The sequence below is a fragment of the Lissotriton helveticus genome, chromosome 4_1 (assembly GCF_964261635.1).
Source record: "Lissotriton helveticus chromosome 4_1, aLisHel1.1, whole genome shotgun sequence".
Lineage (NCBI taxonomy): Eukaryota > Metazoa > Chordata > Amphibia > Caudata > Salamandridae > Lissotriton > Lissotriton helveticus.
Genome location: NC_136063.1, coordinates 32050389 through 32064405, shown reverse-complemented (window position 1 = coordinate 32064405; position 14017 = coordinate 32050389). Strand labels below are relative to the sequence as shown.

The following is a 14017-nucleotide window of genomic DNA, read 5'->3' as shown; positions in this document are numbered from 1 at the left end:
TCCTGGGTGTGGGCTCCCCGGGACACTGCAGGAGCGGGCCATGGGGGGTGGTGGTCCCCAGGGCCATCAAGGGCTCCAGGAGGGGGCCGCAAGGCCCTCCTCCCAACATTTAAAGCCCAAGGGAGGTTATGGTCCCCGGGCCCCCGCATTTGAATACAGAGTGCCCTGGGAAGGTGGTGTTCCCCGGGGCATGAGGGGGGCTCGCACACTAATTATTTATTACAGTCCTGGGGAGGTGGCAGTCCCCGGGGCTTGTCCGAGGCCCACAAGGCCCTCGCCCTTATTTAATGAAGCACCGGGGAGGTGGTGGTCCACAGGGCAGCATGTTAGGGGTTGGGACCCCCATGCATTTATTTTGAAAGTCAGGGGAAGTGGTGGTGGCTGGGGCTGCGGGGGCCCCGTTGGCCCCCGCTACATAAATAAATCACCCCCCCGGGACATGGCCCACCTGGGGGCTTTGAAAATGAAGTGCAAGAGTCGTGCTTTGTTTTCTTTAATTTTCAGACAGATTTGCATACCCGGGGGGACCCCGCTCACATTTTCTTTTATAAGATACGCTTTTTTTGGGCCTGGGGTCCCTGTGGGACACAATGAGCAGGCCTGAGGGGTCAGGGTCTTTACACGCTGCCCACTTTTCTCGTTTTCGTATCCTTCTTTTACCTTTTTATTTTTCCCTCCATCCGAGGCACAAGATGGCTACCAGCACTTCCTGGTTTGAATTGTTGCAGCCAATCAGAGGCAAGCTTGTGCATGTGTGGTTAGGCTCTTCCCAGATATCCAACTCCGTTGAGTTGCCAGCTTCTGATTTGTTTTTGTATTTTAGGTAGGGAGGCTGTGTGGCCCTCCTTCCCTTAATTCTTTTCGGACCCGGAGACCCCATCACCCAGGGTCTGACACATTAAAAATATATATATTAAAAAGGGAGGGGTCCACGAGGTCCCCCTACTGAGGCAGATTTCGGCCAGGGGACCCCATCCCCTGGGGCATGGCCATTTTTGGGTGGATTTTTGAGGGAGGGAGGCAAAGCGGCCCCTCTCTTGGGCCATTTTGGGGCCCGGGGAACCCATCCCTCACAGCCAGGGCATTTCTTTTTTGATTTATTCAATATATTATTTTAAGAAGGGGGGTTGTGTGGCCCCCTCCGCAGGACAATTTCAAACCCAGGAACCCCATCCCCCGGGAATTGTTTTTTTAAGAAAAAAAGGGAGGGGCCAGAGCAGCCCCACTCCCGAGCCATTCGGAGAAGGTGTCCAAGGGGCCCAAAAGGATCAACCCTGCCCCCTTTCCTTTTCTTTTAATCTTTCTTGTGACTAGGTTCTACCAAGTCAAAAGATGGCTGCCAACACTTCCTGTTTTGAAGTGTTCCTTACCGAAAAGGGTATACTCAATTAGTGTCACTTGGACCTTGGTGTATAGCGGTACATTGAGAAAGGGGTCTAGCTGAACAAGACTGGACACCTGAATTTGTCAGAGAGTGCCTACATGGCGAAAACATCATTATGCCAGGCTTCTCCAACAACATTCCAATTCATTTAAAATATACTTATGTCAGGAAATGGGCAGTAGCCCACGCTCCTGCATTATATAAAAATCAAGTATGATGGGATGAGGATTCTCCGCACCATAAAATCCAGTAAAAAAATCAATTAACTGCGCAAAGGCAGTATCCAGTTAAGCAAGAAGCTAAAAAACAGGTCAGGGAGATATTAGATCAACTTGAATACCAAGGGGGGATTGAAACATGCACCTCGTCAATGAACAATCCTTTGTTTCCTGTCTCCAAACCAGACAATACATATCGTCGAGTTTTGGATTACAGACATCTAAACTCAATGTTGCAAAACTTTAGCAGTACAAAATGCAAACTAATGAATAACATTATGCGTAAAGAATATAAAACTACATTAGAAATTTCTAACGGTTCCTTCTGTCAAAACATAGCAACAGAAAGTAGGTATTTGACCACTTTCTCAATTATGGGGCCACAGCATCACTTCTGTCATCTCCCCCAGGGATTCAAGAATAGTCCATGGTTATTTTCAGCCAGAGTAACAGAGTTACTATAAACCTATGATGATGAGGCATTATCATATTTCGATGACATGTATCTATTAGACGATGACTTGGATAGGCATTTGAACAGGGTGAACACCATAATACTTGGCTTCACCTCTGAAGCGTATAAATTAAATTTCAAGAAATCAAGACTTGCCCACCTCAACGTCCTTTTCCTAGGATACGATTTATCAAGTGAAGGCAACAGCCTGGCAGCAAAATTTCTAGAGAAATGTGCCCTGCTCCAACCTCCATCAAACGCTGAACAACGTAAGTCAATTCTAGGTTTCCTGAATTTCGGAAGGACTTACATTCTAAACTACGCAGAACGGTTAAACCTCTCTATGAATTAATCAAACCTGATTTCAAAACAGTTAATTGGACTCAAAAACACATAGAAATTTTGCGTTCAGTGCAAACAGACATGTTAGTAACAACACATTTACAAACACGCATAATCGTACGCAACTTAATGATCCTAATCATTCCAGGACGATGCGGATTCACGTACTTAACCTTTAATGAAGGAGAAAAAGTGCCCATTGCTTATAAATCACACTTGTACACAGAAACAGAAATAACATTTACCTCTACAGAAAAGATTCTGACAGCGGTTCAAACTGCGGTAGCAAAAGAGAAAGCCCTCGCACAGGGTAAGCGCATAATGGTCGTTATTCCTGTACCTGCCTTAGAGGCAATGACCAGAGCGAACATTCCAAATGCAAAAGCTTTACATACGAGATGGATACAATTGGTTAATTCTCTTGCTGCAACTGATGTTGAATATGTTTTTAACCCCTATTTAAAAACACATGATTTTCAACAATACAAACAAGAATGTCCTCTGACTACTGAGATTCTGCCTCTAGAACAATATCAGTGCCTGACCCCTATTATTTCACAGAATAAATGGGAAGGGGACCGCGTGGCACCCCTGCCGTGGGCAATTTCAACCCGAGGACCCCATCCCCTGGGGCGTGGCCACATATTAATTTATTCAAAAAATATATACTTTTTAAGGAGGGGTGCTGCGTAGCCCCCCTCCTAGGGCCTCTATTATCTCCAGGATCCCCATCCCCTGGGTTTGCCTATTTTTTACATTTTAATTTTTTTATTTATATTGATTGAGGGGGGCCCCCCATCTCCCGGATCCTAGCCACCCCATTGGGGACTGTAGGGGGAGCCCCAATGCCCCCACAGTACCGCTGGCTCCCCGCCTCCTGCGGGAGCCGGCATTGCTTGTCCACACGGAGAGCTGCTGACATGCAGCTCTCTTTGTGGAAAAGCAATCCTGCTTTGCTTCTTTGAAGCGAGAGCATGTTTCCCTGCTCTCACTTCAATGAAGCAAAGCAGAGTCTGCTATGGCAGGGCAGGAGCTGCAAGGCTCCTGCCCTGCCGTAGCAAACAGCAGTGTCCTGGGTGTGGGCTCCCCGGGACACTGCAGGAGCGGGCCATGGGGGGTGGTGGTCCCCAGGGCCATCAAGGGCTCCAGGAGGGGGCCGCAAGGCCCTCCTCCCAACATTTAAAGCCCAAGGGAGGTGATGGTCCCCGGGGCCCCCGCATTTGAATACAGAGTGCCCTGGGGAGGTGGTGTTCCCCGGGGCATGAGGGGGGCTCGCACACTAATTATTTATTACAGTCCTGGGGAGGTGGCAGTCCCCGGGCTTGTCCGAGGCCCACAAGGCCCTCACCCTTATTTAATGAAGCACCGGGGAGGTGGTGGTCCACAGGGCAGCATGTTAGGGGTTAGGACCCCCATGCATTTATTTTTAAAGTCAGGGGAAGTGGTGGTGGCTGGGGCTGCGGGGGCCCCGTGGGCCCCCGCTACATAAATAAATCACCCCCCCCAGGGACATGGCCCACCTGGGGGCTTTGAAAATGAAGTGCAAGAGTCGTGCTTTGTTTTCTTTAATTTTCAGACAGATTTGCATACCCGGGGGGACCCCGCTCACATTTTCTTTTATAAGATACGCTTTTTTTGGGCCTGGGGTCCCTGTGGGACACAATGAGCAGGCCTGAGGGGTCAGGGTCTTTACACGCTGCCCACTTTTCTCGTTTTTGTATCCTTCTTTTACCTTTTTATATTTCCCTCCATCCGAGGCACAAGATGGCTACCAGCACTTCCTGGTTTGAATTGTTGCAGCCAATCAGAGGCAAGCTTGTGCATGTGTGGTTAGGCTCTTCCCAGATATCCAACTCCGGTGAGTTGCCAGCTTCTGATTTGTTTTTGTATTTTAGGTAGGGAGGCTGTGTGGCCCTCCTTCCCTTAATTCTTTTGGGACCCGGAGACCCCATCACCCAGGGTCTGACACATTAAAAATATATATATTAAAAAGGGAGGGGTCCACGAGGTCCCCCTACTGAGGCAGATTTCGGCCAGGGGACCCCATCCCCTGGGGCATGGCCATTTTTGGGTGTATTTTTGAGGGAGGGAGGCAAAGCGGCCCCTCTCTTGGGCCATTTTGGGGCCCGGGGAACCCATCCCTCACAGCCAGGGCATTTCTTTTTTGATTTATTCAATATATTATTTTAAGGAGGGGGGTTGTGTGGCCCCCTCCGCAGGACAATTTCAAACCCAGGAACCCCATCCCCCGGGAATTGTTTTTTTAAGAAAAAAAGGGAGGGGGCAGAGCAGCCCGACTCCCGAGCCATTCGGAGAAGGTGTCCAAGGGGCCCAAAAGGATCAACCCTGCCCCCTTTCCTTTTCTTTTAATCTTTCTTGTGACTAGGTTCAACCAAGTCACAAGATGGCTGCCAACACTTCCTGGTTTGAAGTGTTCCTTACCGAAAAGGGTATACACAATTAGTGTCACTTGGACCTTGGTGTATAGCGGTACATTGAGAAAGGGGTCCCAGTACGCGTTCATTAAAACAAAGAAAACAGTGGGTACATAAGTTGCGAAAACATAGACAATGTCAATCGATCAATAAGGTACACTGTTATTTAATCACAATGAACCTGTAAAGTATATCTTGCATAGAGATTACATCACTTATTCAAATAACATTTGTGGCACCAACAAGTGAGGTTTTTTTTCAGACACCTAGAACACATTTATGGTCGAAACGTCGACAACTTTCAAACCTGCCAGCTACGCTTCAGCCAGAATAGGTTTACAAAGGCTCTTTAAGCATGCCAATGTAAAATTCTTGACATTTGTTGCCTTGATTGTGGCTCTGTGTGGAAGCCAGTTATTATTTTCTTTTGATAAGGGTCACATGTCCTGCACTCTACTCTTTTCCTAATACCTTTACTTTCTTGCACGGAAACTCACCAATACCCTACCCCCTCCCAATCCCATCCCCCTCACTTGTTGGTGCACAAATCGTTATTTGAATAAGTGATGTAATGTTTATGCAAGATATACTTTACAGGTTCATTGTGATTAAATAACAGTGTACTTTATCGATCGATTGACTGTTTTCGCAACTTATATACCCACTGTGTTCTTTGTTTTAGTGAACGTGTACTGGGACCCCTTTCTCAATGTACTGGTTTGAAATGTTGGCAGCCAATCAGATCTCAGGCATGAGATTGGGAGGGGTCGTGGATCCGCTGCGGCCATATTTGTATATCTGAGAAATCTTCACATTTCTCAGGAACTAATGAACGTATTTAACCATTTACCGAAAATAGCACTTTCTGGACCAAGAGCTACCTTTTTGCCAAATTTGGTATAATTCCATTCAGCAGTTCAAGCTGTTGCCATGTCTAAAGGTTCCCATGGGAATTAACATGGGGAAAAAGCATTTTGGGCCCCCCTTTTTCTTGTCCCCCACTTGACAGATCACTCCAAAATTTGCAAGACAGCAGATAAAGTGAGCATCAAACTAGTTTTGAAAAATTCATGAACATTTCTCAAATTATGCCAAAGATATAGGCAACTAAAAAATGACTGTTTTAAAATAGAAATCAGGTCCTAACTATAACTCCCTATTGGTGTGCGCCAATAGGTAATATCAATAGCAATATATTTGACCACTCCTTTCAGTTCAAGGCAAAGAATGTGGACAGACGTGCCCTTAGATGCAAAATGGACATTCATTTTTGTGCATGTTGGTACCATATTCACACTGTTTTTCCTCACACTTCATATGTGTGCACCATCTCTGTCTGGTGCAATATATAAATGGAGAATGGCTTTACCTTATCTTTCAGTATCAATAGTTTTTTTTTTAACTTTATGAAACATGGGAGAAGAGCAGTTTACTGATAATCATTTAATTTTTAGGGTCTAACTGAAGGGATGTAAATGATTGCATAGTCAGGTATTAGATGTTTTTGTCTCTAATTTAAAACACCCTTATTTTCTTTTTTTTATAATTGTACCAACTAATAAGTACTATTCTGTATCCTCTTTATTTTCCTCCTTTCAGGACAGTCCACCACCACTGACCCCATCTTGCACCATAGGACTGAAGAAGCCTCCATCTGTTCAATTTCTGCTGGTAAGTTTCGTTTAATATGTTCTGCCTTTAAACTAGTATGCATTTGAGGTTTTAGTATTTTCTCCAATATCCCCTGTAATGTCCCCTCTCTATCTTAGGTTTGTGTCTACTTTATCAATGCAAACATGCCTTCTAGTGTTTGTTATATTCCCCCATTTTCTGAAGCTGACTTCCTACTTTCTACAGCTTTCTTCCCCAGCCATTTTAGTAACTATTCCCTTGCTCCTCTTTTACATGTCCTGTGTTAACAGAAGATTGTTGGCAATGTATAGAGGAACCCAGGCCTATGTAGGTTGACAGAAAGCATTTTTAGAGCAAACGGTCCATAGTTCAGGTATAGACATGGCTATGGACTCCAACAGGACCTCATGTCATATAAGGTTCCATGATGTCATGACAAAGTAGCATGAAAGGATACCACCATACATCCTTTCTATTCCCTTCCATCCATTCAGTCTTTTACTTTTACAGTAATAGTTTTGATAGAAACTAAGAATGTATAAGCCAAAATGAATATTACATTGAGTTCATACCTGATGTAAAATAATATGATGGTTACTTGCAGCAAGTATTAATTTGTGTTTTATGTTTCTGTCTAGGCCTGGAAGTATGCCAGGCTCGAGGGGAAGATGTCAGAGACCACTATCTAATGGAGAGAGAAGGGGTGGGTGCTGACACAAGCGGTAAGTGAATTTCATTTCTAGAAAGCAAATACTGCATTCATTAAGGTATTGTTCGTTTTCTTCCACACCTAGCTAGCAATACTTTCATACATTATTCCGCCTCCTATGTTTTGGTCTCATCCTCCCTCCCTTTCAATTGTGAGAAGAAAAGGTGTGTTGCCCAGTCCCAACTTGCCTATAACGTTTAACTTGCCCTATTTTTACTTTCCCACTCAGCCCATGCATTGCAATCCCATCTTAGCATTAGACACATCTCTCCTACAGATTCTGTCTAAGTGACTACTCATTGATGTATTACTATTCCATCTTTATACCCCAAATTAACCATGGGATTAGTAACAAAATATAGAAAACACAAATATTGTGTTGGCAGAATATTGTGTCAAAAAAATCGAGGACAGTAATATTGAGCAGTTAAGTGCAAATAGCAAACACAAAAAGATGATGGAGTGCAGCCCTTTCCCCACTCTCACCCAGACTGGAGGGGCAACATTTACGTTTCTCATTCCAATCAGTGTAACAGTAGGAAAGAGTTGGACTTTGGATAGGTTAAACATATTATTCCCACCCGAAACAGTGTTGGACTTTTGAGGGAACAAATTTACATTTCACCACTCTGCAATCCAACACATTTGCCTACTGTTGTCCTGTTTCAGTGAGAATAGTACATGTAATCCCTCCAAAGTCCAACACTTTTCCTACTGTTGTGTTGTTTGGAGTGGAAATAGTAAATTTAACCCCTCCAAATTCTACGCTTTTCCTACCACAGACTGGAGTGGGAAATGTGAATTTTTCCCCTCCTTAGTCCAAGACTTTCCTTACTGTTGCGCTGTTTGGAGTAGAAGTATAGAAAATCAGCCCACACAAAGTCCAACACATTCCCTACTGTTGAACAGACTTGAGTGGCGAATATTATTTTACGCCTCCAAGATCCAACACTTTCCCTACTTTTGAACCATTTAAAGTTGGACTAGTATATTTAACCCCTCCGAAATGCAACGCTTTCCCTGCTGTAGCACAGACTGGATTGGGAATAGTAAATGTTATCTGTCCAAAGTACAACACTTCCTCTATTGTTGCGCTTTTTAGAGCGGAAATTGTAAACTTATCCCATCCAAATTATACGGCTACACATACTGGTGTAGGAATAGTAAATTCTACTCCTCTGAAATCTAACACATACCCTATGATTGCACTGTTTGAAGTAGGAATGGTAAGCTTAACCTCTCCGAAATCCAACACGTCCCCTACTGTAGCACTGTTTCGATCATTCAATCAATTATTCAAGTTTTATTAGTGCAACTAGTAGCCCTATAGGGTCTCCTGGCAATTGCTTATTCGAGTGAGATTCGTAAATTTAACCCCGCCAAAGTCCAACACTTTCCCTACTGTTGTTTAGACAGGAGTGAGAATAGTGAATTTCATCCTTCCAAAGTGAAAATGCTTTCCTTACTCGTTCTTAGAGGTTTTTGGAAACAGTAAATTAACGCCTCTGAAGTCCAATCCTTTCTCTACTGTTGCACTGACTGGAGTAGGAATAGTACATTAAATCCATCCAAATTTCAAAGTTTTTGCTACCCTCTTTCTCAGTGTAGTTCCAAACTACCACTGATCCTTCAAACTAGGGTCCGCACCCTCAGACTGACCAGAGGTCAGGGGCAAGATTGCCCCACCCTACCTCTACTTCTGGGGTTGTGCACTCTCCCAGGAGAAGCACCCTCCAGAACACAACTCTCCCACCAGTTTAGGACCTCTCTCCATCAACTGGTCTCCCACCTGGGATCCACATTCAACGGATGCACAGGGGTCAGAGGCAGGGTACTCTCTCCCTCTGCACCCTCTTCCAGAGTTATGCACCCTCCCACTGTAGAACAGGGTCCATCCACTTAAGGTAGGCCCCACCTGCTCTCAAGGTAGTGCGGCAACACTCAGCCAAGGAACCTAAAGATCCCTGCTAGACCTGTACCACCCCTTCTGGGAAACACAGGGTCTCTTCACTTAAGATGAGCCCCACCGGTGTTCACATGGGTACCCCTAGAAGGCAAAACCGGCCAAGACACTGATTACAGTCGCCCTGCCATCCAGGACAGGCAAACACCTGAACCTGGCTCCCCAACCTAGGGGCCCTGCCATTAGGTCTGATGCCTGGCACAACAGGACTTCACAAGTGTGACATAAAACTAATGTCAAGGACACTGCTTACAGTTGCTCTTATGTCCAGATCCGGAACCACCGGCTACTGGCTCCCCAACCGAGGGACCTACCCTTTGGTAAAATGCCTGGGGCACAAGGACTTCATGAGGGTGACACATAACAAATGTGTCGTGTGACAGTCTGCCTGTCCCTCAGGACACAATTGACATCACCATGGTCACTTACTGGTGACACAGACCTTTCTGGCTGGCCCCTGACCCACTGGTTCTTCCACTGGAGAGCCTTTCCCCCTCTCAACCCTCCATCTGGACTTCTGCACCCGTACCGCCAGACACCAGAACTACTGGAACCCTGCTTACAGATGTTCCACATTCTCTAAACACTGGGAGATCCTCCTCAAATGGTCTACAAGTACAGCCTAGGCTCCCCACCTGGTGTTCCCTAAAGAATTCATCCAGGTCCTGAGACAGGGTTTCAGACACATGGAGACACGCAGTCCCACCCACTCCTTCTCCTCAGAGACAGGATGTGGGCCCCTATACCGAGACCTAGCTGGGCTACTTTGAACCTCTTCCACCACTCTGGGCTGGAAGACACCTCAGCCACTCCTGTTGGAATCACTCCCAAATGCGAGCTCCTTATTTCAGAGAACTCGCACCCAATCAACCAGCAAGCTCCTTATTTTAGAGAGCTCACATTCACTCATCCAGTGCACCACACCATTCATCCACACACACCTCCCCAGACTGGTGAGACAGTGTCTACTGTCCCTGAATCTCAACCTACACCCCTCTTACTAAGCACCAGGTACCACACTCTGGGAAAGGGACGGGGAATACATGCACTGGACACACTCATGCTGCTACCAAAGGATCCCACTCTTACTGGTGAATCCAGAAAGCTCACACTGCACTTAGGGGATAATCTACCCTCCCGAGCTAGTGACACCATACCAATTTAGTCCCCACTGTAGGCCAACCCAAGAACCAGGACAGTGGCTCAAAGGCAGTCTCTCCTCCAGATTCTTTGGTTTCTGTCCTTGGCAGGACACCCAACTCACAGTGCACAAGAAACACAATTCTAAAAAAATGACATTTACAACCAACTTAAAATGCAGAGTTTTGTAGCGGAGCCAGTTGTCGCAGTGGTACTGCGCAAACACAAGCCCTCATCCCTTCCGCTGGCTTCCAGTGTTAAAAATGGGATGTCTGGTTGGCTAAGGCTTGCGCCAAAGCCAGGCAGAAACCACCACTCTAGTTAGTGCAAGGGAGTTACACTCCAAAGATAACCCCTGCTCACCCCCTTGGCAACGTGACACGAGCAGTAAGGCTTATCCCAGAGGCAATGTGTAAAGCATTTGCACACACACCCACCACCAACAACATCCCAGGCCCCCCACAAAAGAAACTCCACACAAGGTTATATCATAAATAGCCTTTGTATTCTCAAAACATATCAGATAGTAATCACACAATATACATTGTGCCAACTGGCACGGGCAATATTTACAAGGGATTATTTACACCTGACAGGGCCACATGGACCACTGTCAGGATCATCACAAAGTGAACTTGGTAAAAGTGAACTAAATCATAAACATACAAGTAAAATAGGGCATAGAACGTACAGCCAGTAAACACTGATAATCACTGTTCTTTGCAACAGTCTGTGACATGAAATCCATCATGCACAGTGTCCCACAAGTCTAACTACATTAGACCCTCACCACCTAATAAACACTACACCAGGGGCGTAAATCACACAGGGAAGTATCCTCTCCCTAACACAAACCTAAACAGGTAAAACAACCTCCTATGCCTAAACCATATCTAGAGGCATCAAACAGGGTGCGCAACACATACTATACACAATACATTTCCTAGCACCCAAAGTATTAGCACATCAATCACAATAGCACATACATCACATTAGGGCCTGCGCCCTATAAATGTAACAATTTCCCCTGGCTAACTGGCCATCTCAAATAAAGGGGCTCAAACGCCCTATGTCCACCGAGTCACGGCTGCTGCCTAAGCAGCAAAGGTCAAGGTTGCGCCACTGCTACAAAACATAAATGTTGCAGCTGCCCACTACTTGCTGGGCAGCTGAGAACAATGAACTGGGGCCTAAATGCTGCAGCTGGTACTAAGTGCTGCGCAGCTGTGGAGGCCAAGGTAGGGGCGAAGGAGTGCGTCCCACTCCTGAGTCCAAAAACAGGTCCCATGAAAGAAAAAACCTAAACAGTGCATATGCCCATTACTTGCTGTGCAGCTGTTAATGCAAAACTGCAGCATGGGCCCTCACTGGCCCTTAGGAACAAAACTGCACCAAATGCTGGAGCCCTCTCTGCTCTTAGAACAAATAACGAGCCAAACGTTGGAGCCTTCTAGGCTCTGAAACACAACCATGTCCATGGAGCACTCTGCTCCTAAACTAAGTATGCGCCTAGCTTAGATGCAGCACTAGCACCCAAACACCAGTGCTTTAAAATAGCTGTACCCCCTGGGAGCCTCTCAGGCTCTGGAGGTAATGGGGCCAAAAATGGGGGAGCCACTCGGGCTCTAAGGATCAAATACGCCCCTACGGTGGAGCCACGCACTGGCTCTAGGGGAACACCGGCCCCCGGGACCTCGGGACCCCCAAGGGGCCCTTGAAGCAGGGGATGGCCATCGGTGGAGCCATTCAGGCTCGGGAAATAATGGGCACAGTGTTGGAGCGGCCCGCTGCCAGCCGGGGTCGCTCTGCGTCTGCCTCCTACCCCCTCCAGACTCCTTTGTGGCACCTGCAGGTCTCTCCCTTCAACTTGGGAGCCCCGCCGACCTGGCACAGCACTTCGCTTCTGGTTGGCAGCCCCAGGGCTCTCTACCGCTTACGGGAGCCCCGGGCAGCCGAAGGCCATCACTCGGCCGGCTTCTCTTCTTCTCTGCACATGCGTGGGGCTACGACCAATCTTAGGGAGGTGGCGGGCGCGGGACTTCCCTTCCAAACCGGAAGTCCCGCATGCCGTCAGGCACTACGATGTCTGACTTCCTGGTTGCCGCGGCTGCGGTGGTGAATCTCGGGGTACAACGAGGAGTAGGCTCCCTCGAGCTCAAAAATAAAGTTAGTATGTAGGGTAGGCACCCGCTGGGACTCCAATAAGTGGGGTGAGCACCCGCAGTAATTAAAATATCAAAACGAAGATGCAGGGTGGGCACCTGCACACGGGGCATACTTAGATAAAAGGCCAGTGGCCATAAGGCAGGTTGGGCACCTCCATTAAAGTATCAAAATTAGTGGGGCAAAAGGAGAAAAAGCGTGCCAGGCACTAAAGGTACAGATAGCCAGCCCTGAAACTCAAAATAGCCCCAAAAAGGATCCTAGGGCATAGCTGGGCCAGGAGGAGGTTCCAAAGAGACGTCCTCCAGGCATCCAGGGGCTGGGCAGGGTCAAGGGAGGCAAGCCTTCCCCTGGGCCCCAGCATCAGCACGCCCCTGGTAGATTCGAGTTGAGCACAAGAACATTTTCATGGGGTCACAGCCCATCTTTTATACACCAAATCCTTTGTCTCCAAAGGTGCAGGCAAGGGGAGAACCAGATGCAGCTGTTTCTGGAGCACTTTGTTTTGCTCTGCCCCTCTGCCTATTCACAGGATGGGTCAGGGACATCAGCCACACCACAGGGGGTGGAGCCAGCATTGTGGAGGGAAGACCCAGCCCTAGTGGAGTAGTGTGGCTCACTGGTTAGAGGCAGCAGGCCTGAGAGCAGAAGTCAGCCCGGGACCAGGGTTCAATTCCCGACGCGGCAGGGTCATGGACCTTGGTCAGCGGACTTGATAATTCTCGCTTCGGTGCTTACTCTAATCAGGGGTTCCACTCGGCAACTCTGGGCATTAGCTTGCCTAATCTCCACAACGGCCCCACCAATTCCGGGGATGCCTGGCTCCACCTTGTGGACTCCCAGCAAGGGACCATCCCACAGGGAAAGCCAGGACGGGTTCCCCAGAGTTATACAGCGCCGGGACGCCCCGTTGCTGGGGAAGCTGTGCGCTTTACAAGTATACTACATTTACATTTACATTTACATTCAGGTCCCAGGTGCAACTCCTCCCTGCCATCAACATGCAGATCTCCCCATTTACCCCCTGGCCGACCCATTCTGACCTCTGGAGCCAGGCACACCAGCCAGCTCCAGCCAATCACAAGCCAGACAGTCAATTCACATTCACTGCACAGACATGCCAACTTCTAAAAGTGGCACTTCCACACTAGACACATTAAATCTGCGCACATCATCGCGCAGCATTCAATTCCATGAGTCCGCACATACCAAACTCGACCCTGCACTCCCCACACATCAGGAACTACCATGGACACCCATATTTCCCATGCATTCCTATGGGAGGGCAGGCCAATCTCTCCACATGCACTCAGAGAGCACCCGCACTTTACACTGGGCCACAGGTCTATCGTGCGCAGAGACCAGAAGTCACCATAATTATGTCATATTAAAAGGCAACAAGTTCAGGGGTGAACCTTCCAAAAGAGCCAAGTCCAAAACAACCCCCTTCCAGCCAAAACGCAGGGCAGACCAATCACCACTGTGATGGGCTTCCCTGCTTAGGGCGATAGAACACGGATGCGGGCCCGCACTGCAGGGACACCCTGCGGTTCTACGCCACATGGTTCCACCAAACA

General features: G+C 47.5%; 1 protein-coding gene across 1 annotated transcript in view; it reads left to right on the top strand.

Moving 5' to 3' along the window:
* Nucleotides 1-7108: 7108 nt before the first annotated feature.
* The window catches only part of LOC144826925 (GTPase IMAP family member 4-like), a 30056-nt gene continuing 23147 nt past the window's right edge, over nt 7109-14017 (top strand). The window contains exon 1 of the mRNA XM_078685384.1: nt 7109-7187. Coding sequence (XP_078541510.1) covers nt 7154-7187 — 34 coding nt within the window. The 5' untranslated portion in view covers nt 7109-7153. The remainder of the gene's footprint in view (nt 7188-14017) is intronic.